We start from the raw sequence: 27,360 nt of genomic DNA, 5'->3' as shown, positions 1-27,360 counted from the left end.
CAGTTACGTTCATTCATCACTCCTTTCATTCAAACAAAACAAGAGGAAAAGCGTTTTATCAAGATAGTTTAAATCTTTATTTACTATGACAACCACACCTAATACCTAAGTCCACTCAATGACTAAAGATTTATACAATTTGAACAATTTACTCAAGAATATGAACCAAAGAAAAAGCAAAAAATAAATCTCTTTTAAACTTAATTAAATTAGCATTGGAAATTATTCCTTCTTGGTAAGATAAACTCTTTCTTTCTAGAGACCTGAACATTAGTGTTGAAACATCGACACTTGAGTGTAAGGGGATGGGTGATTAAGGATAAAGGGTGCTCGTGTATGTGTTGATATGTATCATTTCTAAGTGGATTTCTGGGGTTGATACAGACTTCTACTATGAAATGAGCCTTTCTGCAGATATTCTTTGCAAGCAGAGATAAATGGATTAGCTTTGTACACTGTCATACTGTTGACATATTTGTTACAACAGTTTTCCATGGAATGTCAAAATCACCAGTTTTGTACAGCGATTACCTTTATCTGACAGCTGAAAGCTACTTTTTCTGAACTGCTGCCCTGTGAGGCTGTGTTGCAAAGTCTTCATTCTGCTGTTCAACATTTTGTCAGTGTAGACATAAAGGATCCTGCAGGTGCTTCTTACCAGACATTTTTCATTGCATTTCTGGCTTTATTTTGGTTACAGCTGACTGTACGGTGGCTGACAAGGGGAAAGGATCAGCTCCTGCTAAAACTACTTTCAATAAGATAAACACAAAGCATACTCAGAAACTCTCTATGAATTAAAAAGTACACACAAATGTCCAAAAATAAACACTGCAAGTACATGAAAGATACAAAATCTGCAGTGCAGTTCAAATGTTGCATTTGTTTTGGACCTTGGCATGTGCTTTTTAATTTGCAGAATTTCTGTATTCCATATGTGCCGTTTCAGACAAAGCCAATTTTTTGCCCTTGTTGGTCACTGTAGACTCTGGTATGAAGCAAAATAAAGTAAGTCTGAGCAGAATTAGATTTAAAAAGATGTTGGAAGTCTAACCATTGAGACACAGCTGGAGACTTTTACAATGAAGCAGGTTCATTTGTAAAGATTGAAGAGGAGGAGCAATGATGACTGCACCAACAAAGCAGATAAGAGCAGAGGGCAAGGCTTCTGTCTGTTGAATTAAGGCTGACTACAGACTAGACCATTCAAGCCCCTTTTGGACCCCTGGTTGTCAAGTTTGTGGTCAGATTCAAGGCTTGAAGCACTGATTATTTGTTAATTATCTCCAAGTGTGTGGTGTCATTCATTGTTTTTTTACTGCTCTCAGCAGCACACTTAGCTAGAGTCACACTGGATCTTTTTTGGTATCTTTTATAAAGAAAACATCAAATTGACCCTTTGTTGTCTGATTGGTCCGCTGACCCACCAATCAGGGAGCCCTCTCTCACTGCAACTGTTACTGGGCTAACACCAGATAGAAAAACCTTTCAAGACAAGTCTGGCTGCAGACCGTTCCTCTCTGATGGTCACTCTCACAGATGTTCATCTAAAATGCTGTATATCTCAGAACAGAAGCGCTGTCATTTGCCAGCACAGTGTATTTTCAGTTTTAGAGTGTTTTTAAAATCCAACATTATTCCTACACAAACTCTGGCAGTTAGATTCATGAAATAACCACATAGCAATCATTACAGACAAAGCAACATTTCATAAATAAAACTGAGAAAAAGGTCAGAAGTCTAATCCGGGATAACGTAAAGTATAGAGCCATTTTAGCAGTAGATACATGAACGGTGACTCGCTTTAGCTAAGTTATCTTTAGCTAAAACTAACAAAGCTATGCTAGCTTTGCAATAAACATTACTACATAACCCAGTGTAGCTAAAGTAGCTTTAGCAAAAGTAGCGTAAGATGACGAAGATATGTAGTTTACATAGCCGCTTTGTGAGATTTTACATAGCTAAGTTAACTTTAGCAAAGGCAGCGGAAGATAACTCAGCTACATATATAATGTAGATATGCAGTTTAAGTAGCTGTTTTTTGGGCCTAGCTTTTAACCACGTTAGCCACAAAGCTAAGTTAGCTTTAGCAGAAGTAGCAGTCTTTATCCTTTCACTGAATCCAGATTTATAAAAGATCAGATCAATTGAGAATTTGTAAAAGTTAGTCAAATTGTGGATTATTTTCTCTTGATTCAAACAGGAAGGATCCTGACAACATGAGATTTGTCCAACCTGGTGACAGTGAACAATGAGGGCTGGGCTTCACACTTCCTGGTAAGGTCAGGGTTTCACAAAGGGTCAATTTGAAGTCATGCAATCACTGCAGTCCTAATTGTTGCTAAATGCTGGAATCCTAATGGCTCTCTCTGGTCCATGCTTTTGCACTGTGGATTCAGTTTTGGTGATACAAAAGTTGAACTGAGTTTTGTCATTCAGAAGCTGCTTTCTGTGTCTTTTTGGTTTGTGTTGATTGTGTTATGTTGTTGTCCACCTCTTGATTGGTTCTTTTTGGTCTGTGAAGATCATAGGTAGAAGGCTGGAGCTCGGGCTCATCACTGTGAAGTGATTGGTTGGTCAGTTGGCTGGTTTGCTGTGATGTGACCAGCTCATGGATGGGATGAGGCTTCCCCCCACAGACTCAGATCAGTTTCTATGATAATAGTAATGTTTAATCCTACAATGATAGCCATTTTAGATGATCCACTTATACCAACTTAAGACTATAAAACGGTCAAAGCAATCCCTCATGAGGAGAGGATTAAAAGTGCAGAACTGATAGTGCAGCACGATGCAGCAGGGGTGTAAACAGTAGATCCTCTAAAACAGCTACAAAGGCAGTGGATGTGTGTAAGAGATTATTTCCTTGTACATTTAATGCAGCAAGCTAACAAAAAGAACTCTGATTATTAAGCAGGGACCTGAGGCTGGTGGGGGAATATCTTCATCTTCTGTGTTCCTTTGGGAAGGCTGGCTGGTGGCGTTAGCGGAGCCCTTGGAGCCTGAGGCCTGGCTCACTTGCGAGGCTGGTGGATTTGCTGTTTGATGTGCTGCTGGCTGTGCGGCAGCTTTGGGACACCTGGCTGGGGCTTCTGGTGGGCTACCTGGGCAGCAGCAGGGGTGAAATCCTTATCACCCTAAAAAAAGCACAATCAGCCAATTAGAATAAATATAATGCATTCACTGTTGACACAAAAGCTACGAGTTTCAGTCTCATAACCTGAGTGTAGCTGATGCATAGATGCACACAAGACCATCTGCTAAAAACATGCCACTGTGTACCCAAACAACTGAGCATGCACAGCAGAGAAGGCAAAACAAGAAAGAATCAGCTCTCAAATTCAGATTTAGAAACATCTTGAATACCTATATGAAACAGTCCAAAGTCTAACAAGACTGTTTCTGTTTAATTATCATACTAAGACTCTCAAACTTGCAGGAAAATCAGCTGATAACACCCATAAGCCCTTCTGCACATCCTTGATGTCTAAGCCAAGACTGTTTTCCCTTCAAAATAAAAGTGGGTTTGCATCCAAACAGAAGGTTAATCATCCTAAGTGTGAGACAAATTCAAATGCAAAATAGAGGAATTTCAATTGGTGACAAAAGAGAGATTAATCGAGATTACCTACAGAAATTCTGACTGGGCTGACTAGGTCTTTAAGGGGACAAGATTCTTCTATTGGTGGGCCTGAAGACTGGCCAGTGACCTGTTCACCACAGGCTTGAATGGGCCAGCATTTCACCCTTCTAATGCTATTAAATTCTTTGATAACTCAAAGCAAGATATAATTTTCTGTCACTCCACCAATTGTAATATATGCTGCCGGTTTGTTTGGCTGTGGCCACACCTGTCTGCACAGGTAGTCATAAGAAAACAGGCTAAGGTGCAAACATTCCGCTCTATCTTGTTTTCTTTCTGAGCTGCCCAGGGAGCAAAACTGTGTTTCTTAAAATCCTGATTATGCTCTCTGAAACTTGAATATGTCGTTTACATGCCCAAATATAAAGTGGGACACTTAAAACCCAGTTTGCATTAGGATACCCCTGTTCCTGGTTGTGGTTCTCTCTGCTTCACATCTCTGAAAATATTTCAGAACAGACAGAGAGGGTGGCATGCTTGGTTAAAGCTGGGGAAACAGCTGCTTAAAGACATCTATGGAATGAAAAGCAGATATTTAACACACATTTCTATAATGCATGCATGCTTAAGTGGATAAATGTGGCAGGTTTTCTTACTTTAATCAAAAATACTGGATTTGTGCATAAAGTTACACGGGTGTTTGCTGATTGCTCTCATTTGCATAAACGGATGTTAATACTCCTTCCTAAATAAATTCAAAAATGCATCGTTCTGGCATTTTCTAATTTCTAGATTATGTTTCAGTGTGTGTGGATTTAGTTATGTAACACATTAACTCACTGCACTTTCACACACACATTGTGAACCTTCTGCTGAACTCGCTTGCCTGCCCCATCCTTGCTTGACCCTAATCCTCCATGTTGATTTTGTACAGTTGACACTCGTTTTCCAGCATGTGTGTAGGCAGCAGTAAAACGTTTACAGTGTATGCGTGTGCTGCTTTCATTTACAGCCAATTCCACAGATAACAGCATGGATGTGGTTGAATTTGACCTCCAGTTGCCGTTCTTTTCTCTTGTGAAGCTCTCAGCCTGTGCCTCCTCTATCTTTGTCCCCTTGAAGCAGAGGTATGGCTGCAAAGCAACAAATTAACTCTTTAACTGCACTAAACTCTGAGAGCAGACGCTGAGACTAGCAGGACATGTCTCCAGTTTTTGCCAACTGGCAAAGCACTGGGATGAATTCTCTTTTCAGCAACACTTAAACATATACATCGTCTCCTTCCCCTGCTCTAGGCTCACAGTGGCTGCTGTTTTAACAGTGATTATGATCCCACTATTATCAATACGGGACCGACTTTGACACCAGTATCAGGTAAAGGTGCCAATACCAAACCTCAGTACTCGTGCTCATAAAAATTACAGATACAGTACTCGGTATCATTCTGCAGCATGTTTGCTCTCATTATGAGAGCAGGATGGTGAGACTGAGCCATGTCTGCAGTTTTGTGATGTCTAAATGTAAATAAAAATGCCAAAAGTGAAGCACACTACAAACTTTGCATTGCTATACTGTCGCTGGGTTTTCAAACTTTTCAGCTCATGACTCCCAAAATAGGTGCCAGAGACCGGGGACCCCCATTGTACCTGAAGGTGGTTGAACACAGCCATTCAAGAATAGTCCTGTGCAGACAAGGCCGGCCATAAGGGGGATAAAGGGAGAGCTTTCTGGGACCAAACCAAACTGGGCGCCCATGGAGGTCAGATAAATCATGGTCCATATAAAGGTAAGCTGAAATAACAGTATCTTATTTTTACCTGAATTATAACCACTTTGATCAAAGTGACAAATTTATTTTTTAATCATTTGTGCCGTGGTATACAGCCATTGTAGAAATGTAAATCCAATTTTTTTTAAAACAGAATCAAAAATGGGTTACAAAATGGCAAAAATTGGCAGAAAAGGTGGTAAAATTGGATTCTAAAAGTAGAAGAAATGGGTTAAAAGTGGCAAAAAGGGACTAAAATGGGTAAAAATGGGAATAAAAATGGCAGGAATGAGTGTAAATGGCACATATCGATGGAGAAGTGAGTGAAATGGGATTAAATAGAGGGAAAATTGGTTTAAACTAGCAAATATGGGTTAACTGAGGCAGAAAAATAAGACGAAAGTGGCAGAAATGGGTTAAACTGGCAAAAATGTTGAGCTGTGGTTAAAACGGGCATATAATATATAATAACAGGCAAACAGGCAAAGTGGTGGTAATAGGTAAGTGGCAATAATGGGTCCATAAAGGAAACAAAAGGTGGAAAGTGGCCAGAGTTGGTTTGAAGTAGCAAAAACGGGCAGAAAAAGTGGTGGAGAGGGTTTAAGTGTGACAAAAATGGCATAAAGGTGGAAGAAAAGGGCAGAAAAGGAGGTGAAATCGGATTTAAAGTGGCAGAAATGGGTTTCAAGCGGAAAAAATTGTGTGAAAAAGTAACAAAAATTAGAACAATGTGACAAAATTGGAGTAAAGTGGCAAAAATGGGTAAAAAGGGGCAAAAATTGACATAAATTGCACAAAGCTGATTGCACAATAGTGGCAAAATTGGACGGGAAAAGAGTAAGTTAGCCAGGATGCTAGCACTAATGCTACTGATAAAACATGCATCGATATCATCAATGATTTCAACAGAAATCTCAGCAAATGTCCAAGTTTTTATTTCACATTTAACTAATTTCATTCATATATTTTCAGAAAAATAAATAAAATATACAATGTTTTATAAAGTATTTGCAGTTTTTTGAGGCATCCGGGGACCCCCTCTCAGTGCCTCATGACCCCAAGGGGGGCCTGACCCCCACATTGAGAACCACTGGTCTAGAAGAGTGGCAAGGAACATCTAATGAAATTAAAACAGGCTTTCAAAATACATTTAAGGAATGAAAAGTACAAATACTCAGTATTGGTTAGTACCTAGATGTCACTTGGTCTAAAAAACAGTGGTTTTAGTGCATCTCTATTATCAATCCTAGAAAAAAATAAAAAAATAAAATATTGGGCTTCTTTGATGAAACATTTTTTTCTCCCACTTGTATTACTTAGTCTTGTGTTTATGTTAAACCATTAAAGCACAGACCCCAGTCTACACCACAGGGACAGATCTGAATGAAACTGACCTTAACAAAGGAAGCACAACTTTTTTTCAGGAATGTTCAAATACCGTTACATGTGTTTGTTTAGGGTTTGACAGCCTTGACCTACCTCTCTGAAAGTGGGTCAGCATCTCTGACTATCTATATTTGTTTTTTGACTCACTGTATGTCTGAGTGTGAAACTGTACAGATGTGTTCTCCTGGTCCTTGAGTGTTAGGATTTCTCCGTTCCCTCCCTGTCAGAGCAGGTAGATTGTTTGTGGAAGATTGCAGCGATATCAGTGAGGTGGCAGACATCCCATTTATCCCCACGATCCTCCTCGAGCTTTCCTATTCGCCCCCCTATCTGCTGCCATCACAGCCGAAGGCTAGCACTGCACAAAGCCTCTGAAAAGCCTTTTGAAAGCTGAGAGAATACTTCAGTATGTGTGAGAGTGTTTGGCCTGCTGGGACTTTTAAATGTTAAAAACAAGCCATTTCCTGACTCTATTTTCTATCCTTCCATCCTTTTGAATGACTCAAAGTCACGGCCAAGTGATTGTGCTGCTACAACTATGACCCAAGGAACTATAGGCAGGCGTTTTAAGAGAGCCAGCCAAAGGTAAAACTCTAAAGTAGAAGATTATTGAAGGATATATAATAAAGCCTTCATTGTAAAGTTTACATCCAAAGATCACTCAGCTTTCCTCAGGTCAAATGACATCCTTATAACCTCATAAAGACTCCTGAGCTTCAACATCACAAGAAAACATATGTTAGGATGAGTTTGTGTACACATGTATGAAATCAAAAAATAAGGACTAATGTCCGTCAACACCTTTTCACAGCGCTTTTTGTTAGGAGTGCTGTTAGGAATGTTGAACTGTGCATCCCTCAGTATTAACTCTGTCTGTTTTAAATAGCTCTGAGGGCTTCATATTTCCAATATTCAAAAAAATACCTCTGAGAAAACCTGAAAACACTGTTAAGGAATGTTGTCCTGGTTTTATCAGCAACTATAGACCTGGAAATTGTTCCCTCAAAAAGGCTCGGATAACTTTTTGGCAACCCTGATAACAGGATTTCTGCAGAACTGAGGAAGAGGTGGTTTTAACGAGTGTGGCGCTTTCCAGTAAAATGTACTTTTTCAACTGGAAGCACTGTGAGAACCAAGGTTATTATAGTTAACAAAACTAACTAAATAACCACAACTAAAAAATGAAAAAAAAAAAAAAAACATTCTAGTTAACTGAAACTAAATAAAAACGAACTTTAAAAATATAACGTTTTAAAAAACAAACTTAAAAATTGAATCTGTGCTAAGAAAAACTAACTGAAATAAATAAAATTGAAGCAAAATCTCCTTAGTTTCAGTCTTTGATGGCAGCAGACTGACTGAGATGAACACCCAAGCCTGGAGAGAGTAACATGATCTGATTTGACTGAAAAAGACTCAGCACAGTGCTAATTTGAGACCTAAAGTGTCATTTAAACATCAAATTTGAATAAATAAATCAAACAGTGAAGTGTTTGTTGTGCCTCTTTGAATGCATTTTTTAAATTGTATGATGTTTACTGTCTCTGGTCCTCCAGGGTCTCGCCTCTGACATGTATACGGATAAAAAGTAAACTAACAAACCATCGGTAAAAACTAACAAAAACCGGACTGAAACAAAAAACATGCAGTAAAATTAAATAAAAAATTAAAAATGAAGGAACTGTTTAACGTTGGTGAGCACAGCAGCCAAACCCAGCTGATGACTGGGCGTTTTTCAGAGTAGAGCCAGGCTCTAAATAGATAAATAAATCCCACAACTGTAGGAGATCTAGCCACGCTTTAAATATTCACTCTCTGAAATATGAATTGGTTTTCAGTTTGTTTTGTCTTATGTGTTTGTGATAGTAACAGTACACTAATGACATATGTAGGTTTTCTTACCCAAATGCTTTATCTTACACAACAGTGTGATTCTTTATTGATCAGTTCAATTTTAATACAAAGGCTATTACATTATGCTATTCAAGGCTAGTTCAGATGTATTAAAGCCTATTGCATTCACTTGGAAAATACAAATCTGTTTGTACAGAGTTACAAAAAAGTTTGTGAAAAAGACAAAATGCTCAGTTTTTCTCAGTCAAAGAGATAATTATCTCACAAGGAACAGTTTCATTTGTGTTACCGTATAGTTTTAGACTTTATCAAAAGCTTTCTTTTCCTTGAGACCAGCCATATCTGCTCATATCTGATCCTGGAGAAATGCTATTAATCAATCAAATAATTTGTGTAGGGCCAGTTCATAACCAAAGTTTTCTCAAAATACTTCACAAAGAGGGCAGGTACATGTACATACATACATATGCATACATGTACATGTACATATATCCTGCACACTATGACAGTATAATTTCAAGGACCCAACATAAAACAGCATGAGCTCAGCAGCAACAATTAGCATCACTCCCTTTAATTAATGATTAAGAATTAAATCAGACTTTCAATATTGTTTATAATGGCAGATCTTTTACTGGATGGTATTATTCCTCATATGGCTCTACTCTGCTCCTCTTCTCCCTTGTTCGTCTCAGCCCCAAGCTTCTTCCTCTCACCGTAGAGCTCATGTCCCAGATATAAATCACGGTGTAATGCTGATTTCAACAGTACTGGTGGTCTGTGTATGTGTCTTACCTTTGTAATCACTCCAGACACAACCACGGGGGCCTTTGGTGGACTGAAAAGGAGAAAAAAGAAAGCATAGAAAATTGAGGATTATTTTTAGAATAATATACAACTCAGTAAGCAGAGTGTGTGTCCAATTCCATCCTGCAGGGATTGTGTGTATAAAATAAATCACACTGTGCACAGGTCGAAGGTGCCGTTAGCTGTGTTTAGCATGGCAGCGTCTACAAACGTTTATTTATCTGGTTACTTCAAAACCTCGAAAAAGGGAAACTGAGCCAAAACTTCAACATCCAAAGTTGTTGAAATACATAACACCCACAGTCCTCCACACACACACAAACCGGATGGACCTGCCAAAAGCCTAAATAGCTCCCATTCATCCTGGCCAAACACTGGGGCTCACAGCTCCTCGATGGAAAGCATGCGCAGAGAGAGAGAGAGAGAGAGAGAGAGAGAGAGAGAGAGAGAGAGAGAGAGAGAGAGAGAGAGAGAGAGAGAGGGGGATGCAAGGAGGGAGGAAGATGATGCTCTGAGAGGAAGGAGAGCTGAAGAGAGGAGGATGATGATAAAGGAAAAGGGATACTGAATTAGAAGCTAGACCTGCCTGATCTGATGTCTGTCAAATGGAAGAGATCTTCCAATCACAGCAGACACAGCAGCAGAATGAGATTTTAGGCCTCAACCAGAGAAAAACCCCAACCAGTGGTTCGGTCATTGGGGTATTAAAAATAACAGTGGCTCTCCACTGGTGGGTCAGGACCCAAAAGTGGGTCACAAAGCTGTTTTGAGCTGGAACCAATTGTCTGCTGGAAAAAACTGTGGCAAAAAGTACATGATGTATGGAAGCCCTACGTGGACATAAATGATCTTATGAAGGTTTTCTGTAATAACAGGTCAATCAATGTCTTCTCCTTAAGATTCCATCTAATTAATATCCTTTCCCCCAGATAACAAAGCTGATTTTTCCTAGATAATAGTGAAAATCCCTGAGAAATTACCAGATATCCATGCTGCCTCGTGAAAATGGAGAAAAATTAAATGTACGCATGTATGTCCTTCTCCAATGACGTGCTTTAAAACATGGTTGTTTAATTGCCATTATTTGTCATTTGTCTGCAAATGGGTGCTGCAAAAACATGTTTGAATATCGATGGCCACAGCACAAAACATCCTGTCTGCAGGATTTTCTGATTTGCAGATTTCACTGTGGATGATGAAAATAAGGAAGGCTGCTCATAGTATTGTTAGCACATTATAGTTATATAGTCCAAACACAGTGTATTATTTATAGGGTGTCTTGAACAATAAGCATTCTGCCAAAAAAACAAGTTTTTTTTTTGTTTTTTCAAAACAGCGCATTTTTCTAACCTTGCAAAGCAGATGGATTCGCCCGTTTCCATGTTTCTCACTGGTGAATCCATCTTGCAAAGTTCCCATTCGAAGTTTTGTATTTCAGCCAAGTCTGTCCCCATGCAGCCAAACGGTGTGATGCTTTGTTAAAGCTCAATAAAGTGCATGCTCTAAAACTTTGTAAATAGGTCAAAAGGCACAGCTTTAATGCGTCCCTTAATGTGTTGTAGGCCATTCACCTCAAATATGCACCAGCATGTATAGAGGCTGAGCTATTATGCAGTTATCTGGGGAAAAACAAAACGCTTGCAAATTGGCTTGTTGTATTAAGTGTTTAATAATTAGGACAGTGATAGAACAGCATGATTAGAGTAAAGATTAGTCTACTCTAGTGCTGATGGAAGTGAGCTGCAGTTTTTATGAGACACAAACTTTCCAGAGATCATGAAACAATTTCCCCTCTGTATGACTTTAAATCAAATGATGTGTAAGTAAGACAGGACAGCATGCGCTGTGGGAGTGCCAGAAATCTAACGGGAGGAGGATTAAGAAAAGCATCCCATGCCTGGCTGTTGTTATTGTAATAGAAAGAATCAGTACTTTTGAAATTTTTCAGCATATTTTTAACAATAGCATGATAGTACTGACTATAATTGTTTTGATAAGTGTATTCATAATTGAATTGTTATTATAGTTTATTCTCTGGGCCACAAGGGAAAGGCTGGACTGGACGGTGAAGGGTGGCAATGGGAGGGTAAAGGCAGGGAGAACAGGGCTGCCAAATACCTCTATAATAATAATACAGTATTATTAGAGGAGAGTGGAGGAGAGAGGGAGGCCAGCACTCACTCAGACAGTGAAAAGGGAAGGGATGGAGGCAGAAAGAAAGATGAGAAGGAGGAATGCGGAACCTGAGGGAAGTATCGACCTTGACATGACAAACGAGCGCCGTCTAATTTTACGGCGTCGTCACCCCGGGCAAAAGCGTACAGTTGTGTTAGCCACCTTCAAAACTCCACTCAAAGACATTAGCTACAGCAGCAAGCATGTCCAACTTAAGCTTACCTCATTAGCATCATTAATATGAAAGGATGAGAAGTTTCTCACACAGAAAACTCACACAGCTTTCAGAACATGAGCACTGGAGAAAACATAATATTAAGCACATCTGCTACTTTCTAATAAATATTTTCAGATCCAAGCACAACTTTTTTAATTAGAACCAGTAATGGATTCTCAACACATCTGGCTAACCTCCATCTCTGCAATCAACATCTTGGCACTGAATAGCCCTGTGCTACTTATCTTAATGAGAATATGCACACCTTGCTATTAAATCAATGCTTGGATATGTTGGATTTCCCTGATTATTCCTCACTAACCACATGCCAAATGTGAGGTTGAGAGGCTCTCCATTAGCAAGTCAATTAACTGAAAATATTGCATATTAACAGCCCAGCAAGTGTTTCTTATTCAAATTAATGCTCTGCTAGCTGTGAGGGGTCTAACGGCTAACGGCTAGTGGGGGGCTTGAAGTAGAGTTTATAAAAACAGGGTTAAATGTGGAACGTGTGCAGAATATATGCTGCATTTGGCATTTTTCATAGCTGAGGAGAGCTATAAAGAAACTGAAAACATGCACACAGATGCTCACCAGTAGGGGTGGGCAAAAAATATCGATTACTCGATGCATCGCAATATTTCCTCCCCCAATTCAATATCGATTCAGCAAATCCTCTGAATCGATTCACCTCCTGGCCAGTGGGGGTCGCTGTGCGTTGTATGGATGGAGGCCTCACTCAACCAAACAACCAACCATAACCATGCTATGTGAGGTTTATCACAATTTCCAAGAGGACAGAAACATTATTTAAGTTTACATGCACTTAACTTTTCCAGTGTTTATATAGAGCTGTCATGTTTTTTTACTTTTGTACTCCATATACACAAATAAGTTAGTATTGTGCAAATTTTTATTTTCAGATGTTTAATTGCTCAAAAATGTGAGGTGACTTATTAAAAAATTGTCAACAGGTCATTTGTGTATTTCTACTTCTTACTGAATCGACATTGAAGGATTTAAATCAATATTGAATCGAATCAATATCAAATCGAATCACAACCTCAAGAATCGAAATCGAATTGAATTGTGAGGTTCTTAATAATACCCAGCCCTACTCACCAGTGTGTGAGTGTCTGACAGACAAGTTTTCTTCTAAAAACACTTGACAGGGTGCAAAGCCCTGAGCAGACATATCCGCTTTTATTACAATTACTTAGCTAACTAATTAATGGCTTGCTAGCATCACATGCTACGAGGTTTTCAATTTTTCCTTTAACGGGCCCTTCTAGTTAACCTGGCTTGCTTAATAGATAGGGTTTGATGATGGCAACAGTTTTCGCTTTTATTTCACCCATGGAGTTGACTGAAGAATGGTCTGGTAGCTTTCAGGCCTGCCCACAGACTTGGCTGGGCCCCTGACAAACCCAGAGAATGGGTCCTACACAGTTCTAATTTATTGATCATATCGATAAATTACGCCACAAGGTATGTGACTCCAGTTAGCTTTGCTTTCAGTGTACAGGAGTTGAAAATTACTCAATACAACAAAAAAAAATTTAATAAAACTGAAGCAAGTGTAAAAAAACAAGATTAAAATTGTACAACCTTTTGTTGGTATTATTTCTAGATCATATAAGTCCGTATACATTAATGGTATGGTTGCAAGGTAATCAAATGGTGCACGGATGCTGACTAGACATGCTCAGAGGCATAAAACATGCAAGGACGTGGGCAGATTTACATGAGGGAGATAAGATATGTGATGCATTTTACCACAGAGAGCCTTCTTGAAGCATCTGAGTTACAGTGAAATGATTAATTACCTGCAGGATTTGAGTACGGTCAATAGATTACAGTAGTACGTTAGGTAGATTTATTTTTGTAAATGTGTATATGAAGTGAGGCTTTTACCACAGTGAGCTTTCCTGCAGTATTTGAGATACAATAAAGCAGTAAGAGACAGTGCATGAGTGCCACTAACAACTAATTTTCACACCCATTTTTATAGTGTTTACGACATTTAAAGTTTCACTATTCCACTAATAACCTATAACCTTTTTTCTTCACCCTTTCTGCCTCTCTTAACCCTTTTGGGATGTTTAACCCATTTCTGCTGCTTTTGTCCAAAGGAGCGCACATCTGGGACAGAGGCTTATAGTGTTACGGACATGGCCCATCTTCACCCTTTCTGCCTCTCTTAACCCTTTTGGGATGTTTAACCCATTTCTGCTGCTTTTGTCCAAAGGAGCGCACATCTGGGACAGAGGCTTATAGTGTTACGGACATGGCCCAAGAGTCTGGATTTCCACTGTTTTCTACCCAGGGTTCAAACCCCCCAGCTCAGTGGTTTACATTACTGACTTTACTGAAAAAGTCAGTAATGTAAACCACTGAGCTATCCAGCCGTTTTAAGAAAAGAGGTTTACCTTTTGAAGACGGTTAAATACAAAGGCATGAATAATTTTTAAAAAGTATTTATTAAGAGTGGTTATTCTTCAGGTTAAAAAACAAAATATGGATTTTTCAGTTTAACTTTATAATGGACCGTGATTTTGTCGACCTTTATGGGACGCCCTATGAAGCGGGGCCCCAGAAAGCTCTCCCCTTTATCCCCCTTAAGCGCAGCCATGGTAGCCTTACAAGCTACTAGATTTCCTTAATTCTTTCTTTTTCATACTGGCTGTTTTAGCTTTGAGCTAGCCTATATGACAGGAGTCATCAAGTAAATTTGCACAAGGGCCAGATTTAGTCTTGACAGAGACTCTGGGGGCCGTACTTTCAAATAAACAAATATTAAATAAAAATTTTGGTCTGATTAAGATGTTATTGTATTAGTAGTAGTATTTTCTTTCACAACACAGGAAATTTTTAGGCATTAACAGTGAGATACATCCCTTTTATCTATAATGCAGCAGACCACAAGGAGACAGATCATCTTCTTTTCCCCCCTTTCTGAATTTAATGATCTTCTGAGGGCCTGATATGGCCCTCGGGCAGCCAGTTGATGATCAGTGCTGTACGATTTAGCTACTAGAACCTGATGTTGAATATAATAGGAGAGCATACTTTCATTACTTTAAAAACAGTGTGATAGTATTACAGAGTGCTAGATTCTCTCTTTTCCTTGGACAAGGCCTTCATTTTAAAGTGAGCTCATTAGCTCAGATGTGGGTTTTAAAACGACAGAGGAGTCTTCTGCTGCCTGTGTCTAATGTTTAATGAAAACAGCTCTTTTTAAAGATTTTTAAGTGTCTTGAAACGGTTTTCTTCACAGATGAACTAAAACAAGTTGCTGGTTTTAAACTCGTTTTCCAAACTGCCAGAGAGTCTTAGAAGACATATAGAGCAGCTGCTTCATGTTCTGATTCATACTGAAGCCAAGCGGAGGTCTGACACAGTGGGAATGAGTTGAATAAACTGTGCTTAGTTGGATATTTACTCTCATACTGACACAGCATGGGCTAGTATTCACTTCAAGCTGGCTAGTCTGCTGAATACCTGTTTATTTTGTGTCACCTTCAGATAAAATCATGAAATATTGACACGGCTGCAAAGAAAGGAGGGGGCGAAAAACAACCAAAGGAAGAAGGAACTGAAGGAATTGAATTTGAGGCATGTTAGCATCAGACCTTGCCTGTTGTGGCTAGGATTGGACATAAAGGGCAGAGACAGAAGATAGACAAATAAGACATGACTACAAAGACAGGTAGAAGTGAAGGGCTGTCAGAGAGACAGCTAACAAGCTTCTGACTCCTCAAAGGTTAGAAAAACTTCTCATATTAGTCAGAGAAAGCAGAAAAGACCAGAACTCAAGCACCAGTTTGTCTTTAATCTACAGAGGGATTGTTGTCACCCGTGTTCTTAAACTGATGAGGACAGTTGGTAAATGAAGGCACCTGTAAGCATCTCATCCAACATGCAGATTAACAAAAACAGTCCCCTTTAGGACAATGAAGGACGAGTTTTAGTCATGCTTGAAATAGAAAACAAGCCGCTCTTCTTAATCACTCACACAGGCTTTGATATCTTCACCTAGATTACACACAAAGCTTCTATTATAAGATTATAATACTGGCACCTTTCATCCATTTATCTGTGTGGAAGATGGAAGGAGATACTCAGAGAAGGTCACAGAGACAAAGTAACACACAAGTGGGCTAAGGTGGGTGAAGGAGCCTGCAGGGGGCAGAAGAGAGCTGTGAGGAAAACTGGGGAGGAGTCGCTTTGTGCCAGCAGAGGAGAGAGGAGAGGAGTTAGAGAGAAGGTCGAGAGAGAAGCAGAAACACATTTCAACTCAGATAAATAAAGGCGCATTAATATGCAAGGTTCAGACACCTTTTCCAGGGTCAATTTCAAGCTCTTCAAGCTTTTCCAGCCCCTACAGCTGTGGTAGATTCTGCATTTATACATATACAACTAAATAATATATTCCACTTTGTAATCACACAAAAACAGATGCAGACAAAGTTGTGTTTCATGCAGTCTAACAACAGATGTAAGTTAACAGAAAACACAACTTTAGAGCTATTCACACAGGAGTAGTATTACCTCTGCCCTCTGAAAATCTGTAAAATAGCCCTGATGTCAGTATCTGGTTTAGTACATTCACACAGGGTAAACAAAGTCTGTGATATGCTCAGATTGACAGACATTTCTGAAGGAAAACAAATGCACAGTGAATTTTTATTTTCTAAAACTCACGCAAAAAATGCATGCTGTGCACATCAATCTCTGCAGGTGAACCACTAGTCTCAGTCTGGTTGTGACTCTCAAAACGCCAAATCTCCCATCGTCAAATGTGACACCAAGCTAATGTGGCTAGCTGTTAGCTACATGCCTAGGTCCAGGTCTCTCCAGTTTATCTGTGGTTTGTTTTACAGGACACGTTGTTAAATGCTTGTTTTTGTTTTTGCCACTAATTAACAAGTTGCTCGTCCATTTCTGAAGTCCTTCAAACTTTATGCTTGACGATCGCTGTCATGGCTGTGTTTTGCTTTGTCCTTCAGACACCTTGCTTTCTGATTGGCTGTCGGTTCATTCCGTGTAACAATTCTGCTACATGCAGAATGCACGTGTGCACCATGCCTGCTCGGCTGTCCTCGGTGCTCATCACACACAGCCAGATTTTTGGTTATAACACTGTATATAACCACGTTCAATACTTATGATCTCGGGATGCTGGTTCAGGTCAAAGGGTAGAGCAGGTGCTCCTAAGCAGAGGTTACAGTCCTCAATGCGCTGTTTCCGGGTGTCTGCATATCCGTGTTGCATGGGTTACCCCACTCTCCCCATATTTCCTGTCTCTTTTAAGCCGTCCTATCAAAATAAAAGAAAAATGCCCCAAAAAATAACCTTTCAAATATATTTATTGCTGATTTTGTTCAGAAGTGGAGATTCAGGCCAGAGCAAATATCGTGTAGTGTGTGGTCCACTTTAGACCAGTGGTTCTAAAATGGTGTCACAAGGCAAACTGGTGTACCATGAGGCAAGTCTAGGTGTTCTGTGGGTATTTGTCCAACCGCACATTATTCCTGCAACTATACAACAACTAATGATACTTACATTAAAGGGGTTATTCTACATGAATATGAATTCAGATCTTAGCATGGTCTCAGGTGTGACTTGGGAAAAAAAAAGTTTGAAAACCTATGAGTTAGACCAGCCCAGAAAGTCTACACATGCAGCGCTGAGTGTAGATATTGTGATTAAAACAGTGCGTGTACAGTACTCGTGTAATACTGGAGAAATTACAGCAACATTGAGTACTCGAGTACTCACACCCATCACCACCCTAGACCACCTCATCAAGTAGTTTAGAACACTGTGCCCCAGTCTGGTACCCCAGTTATCACACTGATCCAATGAAGCAAACTCTGGGGTCAAGTGCACTTGGATCCAGATCTCGGCCCCTAATGGGTAACCATACCAAAACTAAGACTCTAGGATTTCCTGTACAATCCTGAATGTGTTTTTGGTGTTTTCGCTCTCCAGCCACACCTCACCACAGTGGCCCCACCCATCTCTCTCAGCTTCAACAGAGCAGGAAGTTTGCAGCCGTAGGCGAGGAGGCGGTTGCTATAGGAACTGATGCCTGCGGCCTGCTTCTCCTCCTCCTCTTTTCCTCACGCTCTCTCTCTTCAACTCTTACCATGAGCTGTCAGCTTACTGCACATTTACCAACAGTTCCTACAGACTGTGTACGTGGCAGCAGCTGATGAAGTTGAGCAGCACCACCCGCTCTTTTCTGAGGCTGTGAAACACTTCCACCTCTCACCAAAAACATGGAGGAGACGTGACAGTACAGCTGACACCAGGGCTGTAATCATGTAGTTTTGACACCTTTAGCTCATCCAAATGATGGGTAAGCAGTACATAAGTCATGTTGTTGTGTAAACTAGAAGCATGATGCTAATAACCACGTGCTCTTTTTTGCTTTGTCTCCAGATCTCACTGACATCACATTTTACACAGAGGAAATAAAACTGCATTTACTCCTGATTTTAAAAACATTCAGGAATTGGGCAGGAGGCCTCTGCTGGGTCACCAGTTTAGCTTATGCCTCTCTTCTTACATCTCAGCCCTTACCCGCCCTTCTCCTCTCTCTCTGAGTCAAACCTCATTTTTCCTATCTTCATATCAGCATGGCGTCTCCAGCTCTCCATACCATAATAATCTCCCCTTTTCCTCCTCCTCCCCAGATTCCAGGCCACCTATCTCTCTCTTTGCCCCATCTGTCCATCTCGGTGAGATTGGGTACGGCAGGTGTTCCCATGACTACACCGCTTCACTGGCTGCTACTAATGTGAAATTTACCCAGTAGCCACCTGCTAGACGTCCATCAGCAGGACACAGAGAGGGACAGACGGAGTGAGAGAGTTTCACTGACTGCATTTACTGATGGAGTGAACCACTGCACTTCTCTTTTAGCTGACAGGTCATTAATGAAGGAAGAGGTGAACCTTTGAAAGGAGGAAAGTATGGAATGGGCGGTAATATACTAACACTGCATCCCAGGGTATTAAAAAATAGCTACAGTAGGTGAAGACAGAGCTGTGTGATGAATGAATATTTAGATCAATTCCTTTAGAATATGTATCTGTTTCCACCAGCAGCACTACTGCCTGTGTGTTAAGATGTATTAAAAATGATGGCAGAACTCCTGATAATGATGTTGGACCATTTTGGCTAATGACAAACATCTCACAATTAGTGAAATTGGGATCACCTGAATGCAGTGAATGTGTCTCAATGATTGTCGTATAAAGACACCTGTGTCTGGAGGAAAACAAAAGAACACTCCAATCAACTCATCCATTTATTCTGGATTATTGATGATCATTCAAGGGAAATATTTCATTCTGAGCCTATGTTTATTTCACCTTTCATTACTGTTAACAGTGAGTCAGATTTTGGCGTATTCAGTGACTCCTTGTACCATGCTGGTATTATGACAGCTCCAGTTTGTGGTTGTATAAGAGAATAAGGAAGTGCATGTGCAACAGGCTGGTCCCACCCTGAACAACGTCCACTAGAAGTGAAACAATTTCTAGATAATGGTCCAAGTGTTCTTTCTTTCTTCAGCAGTCCTTCATCCTGGAGAAGTATAAGCCATGTTATTTTAGCGCCCTGTTTTCATCATGACCTCACTTTTCACATTAATGCTCTGTCTGCAGTGATATTACCGTTCATCTTAACACAAAGGCGAGGAGAGAAAACAGAACAACTTATCGGCACTGACGGGCTTTGAGCTATTTTTGCTCTGAATTACAGGAAAAGACTCTGACAACAAGCAGGGTCATTGAAGATCATGCAGTTTATAATTCAGAGTGGATGTGAGGCTGGGTGTATAAATACCAGCATACTAAATTTCTTCATGTTCTTGAACCCTGCTCACTGCTATGCACTGCTTGTCAGCTCGCATTTATCACCTCTCATTAACACGCGCGCACGTGGACTGATATGTGGTGTGAATCTGCCACCTGTACTGATACGCATATAGCTGACAGGTTCTCATGAATATTGAGCAGACATATGTGGGTGTAGCAGCAGACACATGCAGACACAATTACAGTGGAAAAAAAACACCACCACCTCCATCACAGTGACCCCAGGAACAACATTTGGCCTCATTCACCGATATCCTCAGGATTTTTGTTCTTAAGGAAGTTCCTAAGAATAGCCATGGCATTCTAACAGCAGAAGGGTTCCCATTCGTGTCCCAAAAAGCTGGAAGTCTGTGTCCATTTTTACCAAAAGGAAGCACCCCTTTGGTGTTTGAGGGCATAAGGACAGGCCCGTTTAAACAAAGAAGTCACAAAGGATCCAAAAGAGAAGTAGAAGGATGTCAGAGGAGACGCCAAATTAAAAGATTTAATTTGCAGAAATTCAATAGTGGGTGCTCATAATAGACCTGAACAGGCTGATTTATTGATATAATATTTACTAGATCTGCAGGACAAACAGATCCATCTGATCATATTACTGCTTCAGACAGTGCTTTCATCAGTAACCAAGTACATCAACCTGTAATCTTACAGAACGAACAGATGAAGGAAAATCGGAGAACAACTGGAACCATAAGAAGACACTGATCACCCTTCTTATATTTCAAAATGAATATAATTTGATTCAAATCTAAATTTATTAAAAAAACTGATGGTGGGAAAATAAGAAGCATCATCCAAACACATTTAAATACTTATGTGAAGGGATTTTTTTTAAGTATCTGATGTAAAAGTTCTTACAATAGCGCTAAGTTTATTTTCATAATTCAACATTTTGCAGTAAAGATTAAAGGCTGCATGAAGTAAAAGTTGACCAGATTTAATTCATGTATTTTTAAATGGTGCTGCATTGTTTGGTAATAACATGTGACTGCGATTATACCTGACATTTCTGCACTTTGCAATGATAAGAAAACCCATAAATGGTATCATGAGTCTACTTGCTCAGATAATAATGACAGCCAAGAAATGTCTTTTTCTCAGCTCAAAACATGCAAATATCAAGTAGCATAAAAAATACAAAACTTTAACTTTTTACAGTACTGCTTTCAAAATAACTTCTCTATGTATCTAATTTCATTCTCATCATGTGTAACTTATGGCAGAATGACAATAAAGCATCTTCTTATTTTCTTTGTTGAAAAAAAGTTCTTCTACAAAGTGGCACTGCTGTGAACTTAAAGGCCTTTCTGCAAACATTTCTGAAAACCATTTAAGTTCTACTGAAGACAAAAATAATTGCAGCCTTCTTGCAATTATGTAATTGCAGAGCCTGACTTTGCATTTGTGAATGTGATTAGGATAACTGTGCAGCACGATTAATAAAACGTTAATTGTAAATTGACTTGAGTTTAGCTGTCTGGCTTAGTGTTGCACTGTATGACAATTTTTTTCAGTATTTGTTGGTACTTTTTACTCAAAAAAGTACAGTACCAAAATTTCCTGACATTTGGTACTGTTTTGTTTTTTACTACTTGCTGATCAAATATGGTTCTGGTTCAAGTGACCTGTGGAGCATTAAAACCCCCTAAACCCTACAAGATTGCCAACAATCCCAAGCAGAACCACAAGACAGATCTTTATGGAGTGAAATGTGATTTGAAGCTTACCTTTTGCCAACATATGGACAGCTCCTGGCATTTATCTCCCTACCAGAATAATTTTTTTAATATATGCAAATTGCAGTTTTTATTCAGAGCTTTGGTACTACAAATCAACATAGCTAAATCCATGATAATCCATCCATGATGGTTTTGTTCTTTTAATTGGTATTTGTGCTCGTACAACTTCTTATACATGCATCCTTATAACACACATACTCTGATAGTCCAGGCTGTCCTGAAAAAATAGATGTCTATAACTTTATTGTGCTGAAAAGCGTTGAGATTTTACAGGCATTTTGCTTCAAAAATATAGGTGGACCAAAAAGTAGCAAAAACTATCCTGCGTTAACGATGGTTTAGCAGGAAGTGAAAATCAAAAATTTTTACGATCTTCGCAGGGTGGCAGTGTGAGCGATTTAGGTAGGCTCAGTGTTAACAGTGAAGTAGGCGAGAGGAAGCATGTCTGTTACTAACAACAAGCACCAGCCATCCACTGTCATACCTCCATGTCCAGGTGAACAGAACAGGCTACCTACATCTCCCATGGAGCTACTGGACCCAGAGAACTATGCTGAGCTAACTTAGTTTACCTGAATTCTAAAGGTATAAAACAGTCCTTACAGCAAACATACTATACCACTGAGCCCTTGTAATTGTCTTTTGTGATATGATATTTTTAAAAGTGCTAAATGAAGAAAATGCCATTAAGAATAAACTAAAATTATGTTTTCTGAATCCAGCATATTTGAGTGCTGATGAGTAGACTTGCTCAGAATGAGCTGTTTCTGTGGCTTTAAATGTTATTGAGCTGTCTTACTCCGCCCCTGACCACGCCCCTCACAGGAAATGAGGCCCCATCCACACATAGACAAATTCAGGAGTATACGCAATTTTTTTTTTGTCGTATCGGCCTTTCATCCACACGGAAATGGCTTTTGGGAGGCTGTAAACACTACTTCTTGAAACCGGGTCCCAGAGTGCACAAATCTGTATCGATTACCATTTCATCTCTGTGTGGACAGCCAACTGCATCTTTCTTGAAATGATTGCATCACACATAGCGTAGGCTACTTGCCCTGCATGCACATATCGAACCAAAACAACAATGCCTGATTACGGGGATGTGTTCGTGCTGCAGAAGCTATTGAGCTTACACATTTTCTGAAAGGTGGAGAAAGAGAGGGGTGGGCATGGATTTTCCTGGTACTTGAGGGGATTGTGGACAGGCCAGGGGCACATATTTTTGTTAGAAAAGCCTGAAAAAGTGTATTTTTGCATAATATGTCCCCCTTAAAGAGAAGAAAACTTTAGTGAATGTCAGATTCTTTGTTTTGTTCATACAGTGGTTTGTGAATGAGCTCCAATGCACTGAAGCAAACACATTAATATGGAAACTGACAGTCACTGTAGCTCTGAAACTACAGCCAAGTCTGCTCCTGTTTCTGCTGAATGTACCGTTCAACTTTAATGCTGTTATTGTGTAGTGATTACGTTGTTTGTACCCAATTAGCTGCAATAGTACACAACATGCCTGCTGAATTACATGCTTACAGTATAGACTTACATACAAGCTGAAGCTGGCAGTGTGCAGGCTGTGAATGTCTGAGAGAGTGTAATTACCCTCTTAGCAGCTGATCCTCTATTTCTTGCACACATGAGCAAAACATTCTGGCAACAAGACGCTCAAGCTATGACTTTGCCGTGTTTATTTTGCAGTCTTCCAGGGTTTTCTTTGTGGTCATGTTTTGTCTGAAGAGTAGCTTTTTAGCTCGTATGGCATTTTATATTTCTGATGATTCTGCTTCATCTCCTCATAGTTGCACAGTGATTGTCATGACCCATGTTGTTCTTTGTGGCTATTTGTGCGTCTTGTGTGCAACATTATCTGACCCAATAACTCCATATGACTTAAAAAAAGTCTCTCTCCCATGCAGGACTTTCCTGCTACCTTTGTCCCCTGGACCTGTGCCAAATAGGCCAAATGAAAATTATCTCTGACTGCGTGGGTGAGCTACCTGCTGCTGACGTACTCCTCTTCATCCTCATCTTTCGGCGGTGGTTCAGGAGCAGCAGCAGTGGGCTGGTGCTTTTGCACTATCCTCATCCCTCCTGCCTTTACTGCAAAACACAGAGAACACACATGTACACAGGGAATATCACAGAACTAGTTTAACTTTAAGGGAAAATGATAATAAACAGTTTGATCATACTCATATCTAAGATATTTAAATGAAAAAACCTCACTAAAGCCACGATGATTCAAGTTAGAAATAGTTTAACAGTTAAAGATATGAACTTTGTGGTGGAATAATGAGGAATGTATCACATCTTTATTGTTAAATTTGGTCTTAAAAATGTACAAATGTAGTGAGTTCCAGAATCACAAGTCTTGTTCATTAGTGGAGGTAACATAGAGAGAAAATCACAGACGGATGAGTTCTAAGGACTTTGTGCCAGACCATCGTGGTGATGAAGGAGCTGAGCCAAAACACAACGGTCTCTATTTACCAGACAATCTTTGTTCAACCCTCACCTATTAGCTGTGGTCATGATAAGAGATGGGCAACTCTATTTAATACTTAGACAGTCCTTAATTTAGAAATAAAAGCTCAGATTTATTGTTTCAATTAAAATGAATGTAACCAGCAGCTGGTTAATCATCCCAGAAGATGGCTGTGGTGCATCTGAAAGCTTTAAATAACAAAAGAAGATAAAACAGTAATGTTAAGTGACACAACCTAGGTGCTAAGACACCAACTTTACGATACCATTTGTTTAACTGAATGTTTTTAAGTAAAATATCAAATGCATGCATCTAACCTTTAAGTCATGAACGAATGCATCTTTAAAGCTTTAAGGATTAACAGAAAAAATGTCTGCAAATCACTTCAACACATGGTGCACAGCATGAATGCATATTTGAAACACTTTTCATTAACAGACTGCTTCACAGTGTTTCACAATAATTCACAAAACTATAGAAATCCCATGTAAATATTTCTGAGGGACGACTTTTGTGGATGGACTTCATGAAAGAGTTTAAATAAGTGACACATCATCAAAAGTTTACTACGAGTAAATACCACTTTTTTGTGTTCATAGGGCTGAATGATTTTGGAAAATAATGTTATAGCAATTTTTCTCCCAGTACTGAAAATTTAACACACTTATTTTTTTAAGTTCCCCCGCTTATGCATTTCTTAGAAAACAAGCAATAGCTATTTCATTCTATATTATAAAGAGCACAATATATACCAATATATTGCCATATTAAACTATGGCTGACAATGTTGGAAAAAAATATTATTTTGTCCCATTGTAAATCAAATACAATTGAATAAACAAAAACAAGAAAGGTTGTATTTTTGCAAACTATTCTGGGAAAAAATGACATTTGAATTTTTGCATGACTTGTAGAGCATAACATCTCTGCTGCAAAAAAATGTATTAAACCAGAATTTTGAGACACATTTCAAGTCAAAGAAATGTTGCACCTTCTGTGATTTGAAAATAACGACAGGCCATATTTCCATTTAGTCTAAATTTTGATTATTGCCCATACCTAGTCTTCACACACCAGAGTGTTGCTCAATGCCATAGCATGTCCATTTGGGAAAATTGTCCTGTTGTGAATCTGCTGTTGTTTGTTTTCTGTTAATGCAAAATATACATTCATGCTGCCCCCTTTGTGACTTTGTGTTGAAGCGATTTGCAGCCATCTTTGCTGTTAATCCAAAAAATTTTGAAGATTCATTCATGTAAGACTTCCCGGCCACAATACAGTAACATTGACAAAGTAAAAGGGCTGAACGATTTGGGAAAATAATCTGATTGGAATTTTTCCCCCAACAATACAATTGCAAATTAACATGCAATTATTCCTTATTTTATCTATTATTCAACAAACACTAGAAATAAATCATTCTGTATTATAACCAACACAACAGATTTATCTAGGCCTGAAAAGTGTAAAAATATCTAGCTGTGATTATTTTGACTTCATTGCAAACTCATTAGAATTGCTGTATCGAGGGGAGAATCATTTTTTTTATGTTATTCACATTTTGTACAAACTATTCAAAAAAATGTCTGCATAAAGTGTAGAATCATAACATTTCTGCTGCAATGACCTTTTAAACTGGCATTAGGACACACCTTTTAGGTTAAAGCAGGACATCTTATATTTAATCTGAATTTTGATTAATTGCCCAGCCCTAGAGACTAGAAGAATAATATAATGGATAAAAGCGGATAACACGAGATTCTCTGGAGGGCATCAGCCTTAGAGAAAGGGTGAGGAGTGTGGATGAGGACTGCTACTCCTTCACACTGAAAGGAACCAGCTGAGGTGGTTAGAGCATGTGATCAGGATGGCTCCTGGTCACTCATTTGGAGGTCTTCCTCACCCAGCGTGTTCCCCGAGGCAGACCCAGGATCTGCTGAAGGAAGCATCGCTTGGGAGAGGGGTGTCTGGGTGCCCTGCTGCCTATGCTACTCGCCCCTTGCTAGTAAGGCTGGGAAATTTAGTTTAAAACACCTTATGGCCTACTGCAATTTTCAAACTGCAGATGCTGCAATATTATTTTAACCTGAAATGTGTGTGAAAATACCAGTTTAACACATTTTTTTTTGCAGAAGAGATGTTACGCGTTACATGTCATGCAAACATGCAAGCAGCATTTTTTTTTATTTGCAATTAAATATTTTTTCGAAACCCTAATTATGATGTTAATTGCTTGCATGCCTGCAAGTAAAACAGATCAGCTGATGTGATTTAAGTAGATAAATAAAAATATCTAATTTATCATCTAAGTTCATTGTAACATATAGTCCTCAGCTTCAAGAACTAATAGTTTATGTTAAATCTATCTAATGTTGTTATAATGTAGAAGTATTTACTGTGAGTGTTTGTTGAAAAATACAATAGATGAGGAACTTAAAGAGTTGCATGTGAAATCGCAATTGCAACATTGGAAAAAAAATCTCAGTTCCATTATTTTTCTGATTCGCTCAGCCCTACTTTCTAAGCAGAAGAAAGTGGGAGAAGTTTTTTTTTACCTATAGGTGTGTACCGCAGCTGAAAGATCCTGGTTAAACTTCCTAGTCAGTCCTTATCTAGTCCTGACCCCTGCCACAGTGGTCTTGACCCTAACTTGTTCCCAGCAGCAGGACTGCTGCTCTGTTCTTGACCCTGACCTCAGTCTTCAGGTCTCCAGTGCTCATACACAACAGTGACATACAAACATGTTTATTTAGGACAGACGCTGCGGTCTGTATGTGCTGTTGGCCTCCCACTAATCACAGGTTGGGTGTAAGGGGCATCTGTTATCTTACTGTGCTATCAGTGCAGCTGCAGAGGCTCAGAGCCCTGCAGGTCCACGTACATCTTACAGGTTTTTTTTTTTTTTTTATTACAAAGCTTTATGCCCACAGGACAGGAGTCTGGGACGTCCACGTCATCTCTCCAGCAGCAATAACTGCAACATTAAAACTGAAATCCTTCAGCTGCGATGACCACAAATCACTCCAATGTCACCACGCCTCATCATGTTAGATCGGACGTCAAAAAGGAGGAAGAGAAATGTGGGTATTGGGAATAATGACTCCATGCTATTGTCTAGGCACGCTTTCGGCCGCTGATATGTGTAAGTGTAGTGATTACATAAGAATCATTGAATATCATGTGATAAGTGTAGTGAGAGAATGCAGAAACAAAAGGCCTGATCTTGAAGGAAGCTCTGAAAAACCACATAAAGAAGTCTACCTGCAGGGGGGTGTCCTCCTTTGGTCTCCACTTTCTCCTTCGGCTCTGTCGACATGTCCGCGCCGATTTCACGTCTGCTGAGACACCGAACAACAAAAGCTGCTTGTTTCTGCTCCAAACGAACGACTACACTTCAATCTGGACAGTCAACGTGGCTTTTTCCTGAGCATTGTTTGGAAACGAGGCGTCATGACGT

General features: G+C 39.5%; 1 protein-coding gene across 1 annotated transcript; it reads right to left on the bottom strand.

The window, feature by feature from the left end:
• Positions 1-53: 53 nt before the first annotated feature.
• On the bottom strand, positions 54-27,360 carry LOC121527321 (death-associated protein). Its single transcript, XM_041814244.1, has 4 exons — positions 27,165-27,360; positions 23,416-23,518; positions 9,387-9,429; positions 54-3,137 (listed from the first exon to the last, which is right to left on the bottom strand). Exons 1-4 carry the CDS (start codon positions 27,217-27,219, stop codon positions 3,015-3,017), a joined length of 324 nt encoding a protein of 107 aa, XP_041670178.1. The 5' UTR covers positions 27,220-27,360; the 3' UTR covers positions 54-3,014.

This window comes from Cheilinus undulatus, linkage group 19 (assembly GCF_018320785.1).
Source record: "Cheilinus undulatus linkage group 19, ASM1832078v1, whole genome shotgun sequence".
In the NCBI taxonomy this organism is placed as follows: Eukaryota; Metazoa; Chordata; class Actinopteri; order Labriformes; family Labridae; genus Cheilinus; species Cheilinus undulatus.
Note: the sequence above shows the minus strand (reverse complement) of the source record. Positions and strands in the feature narration are given on the sequence as shown.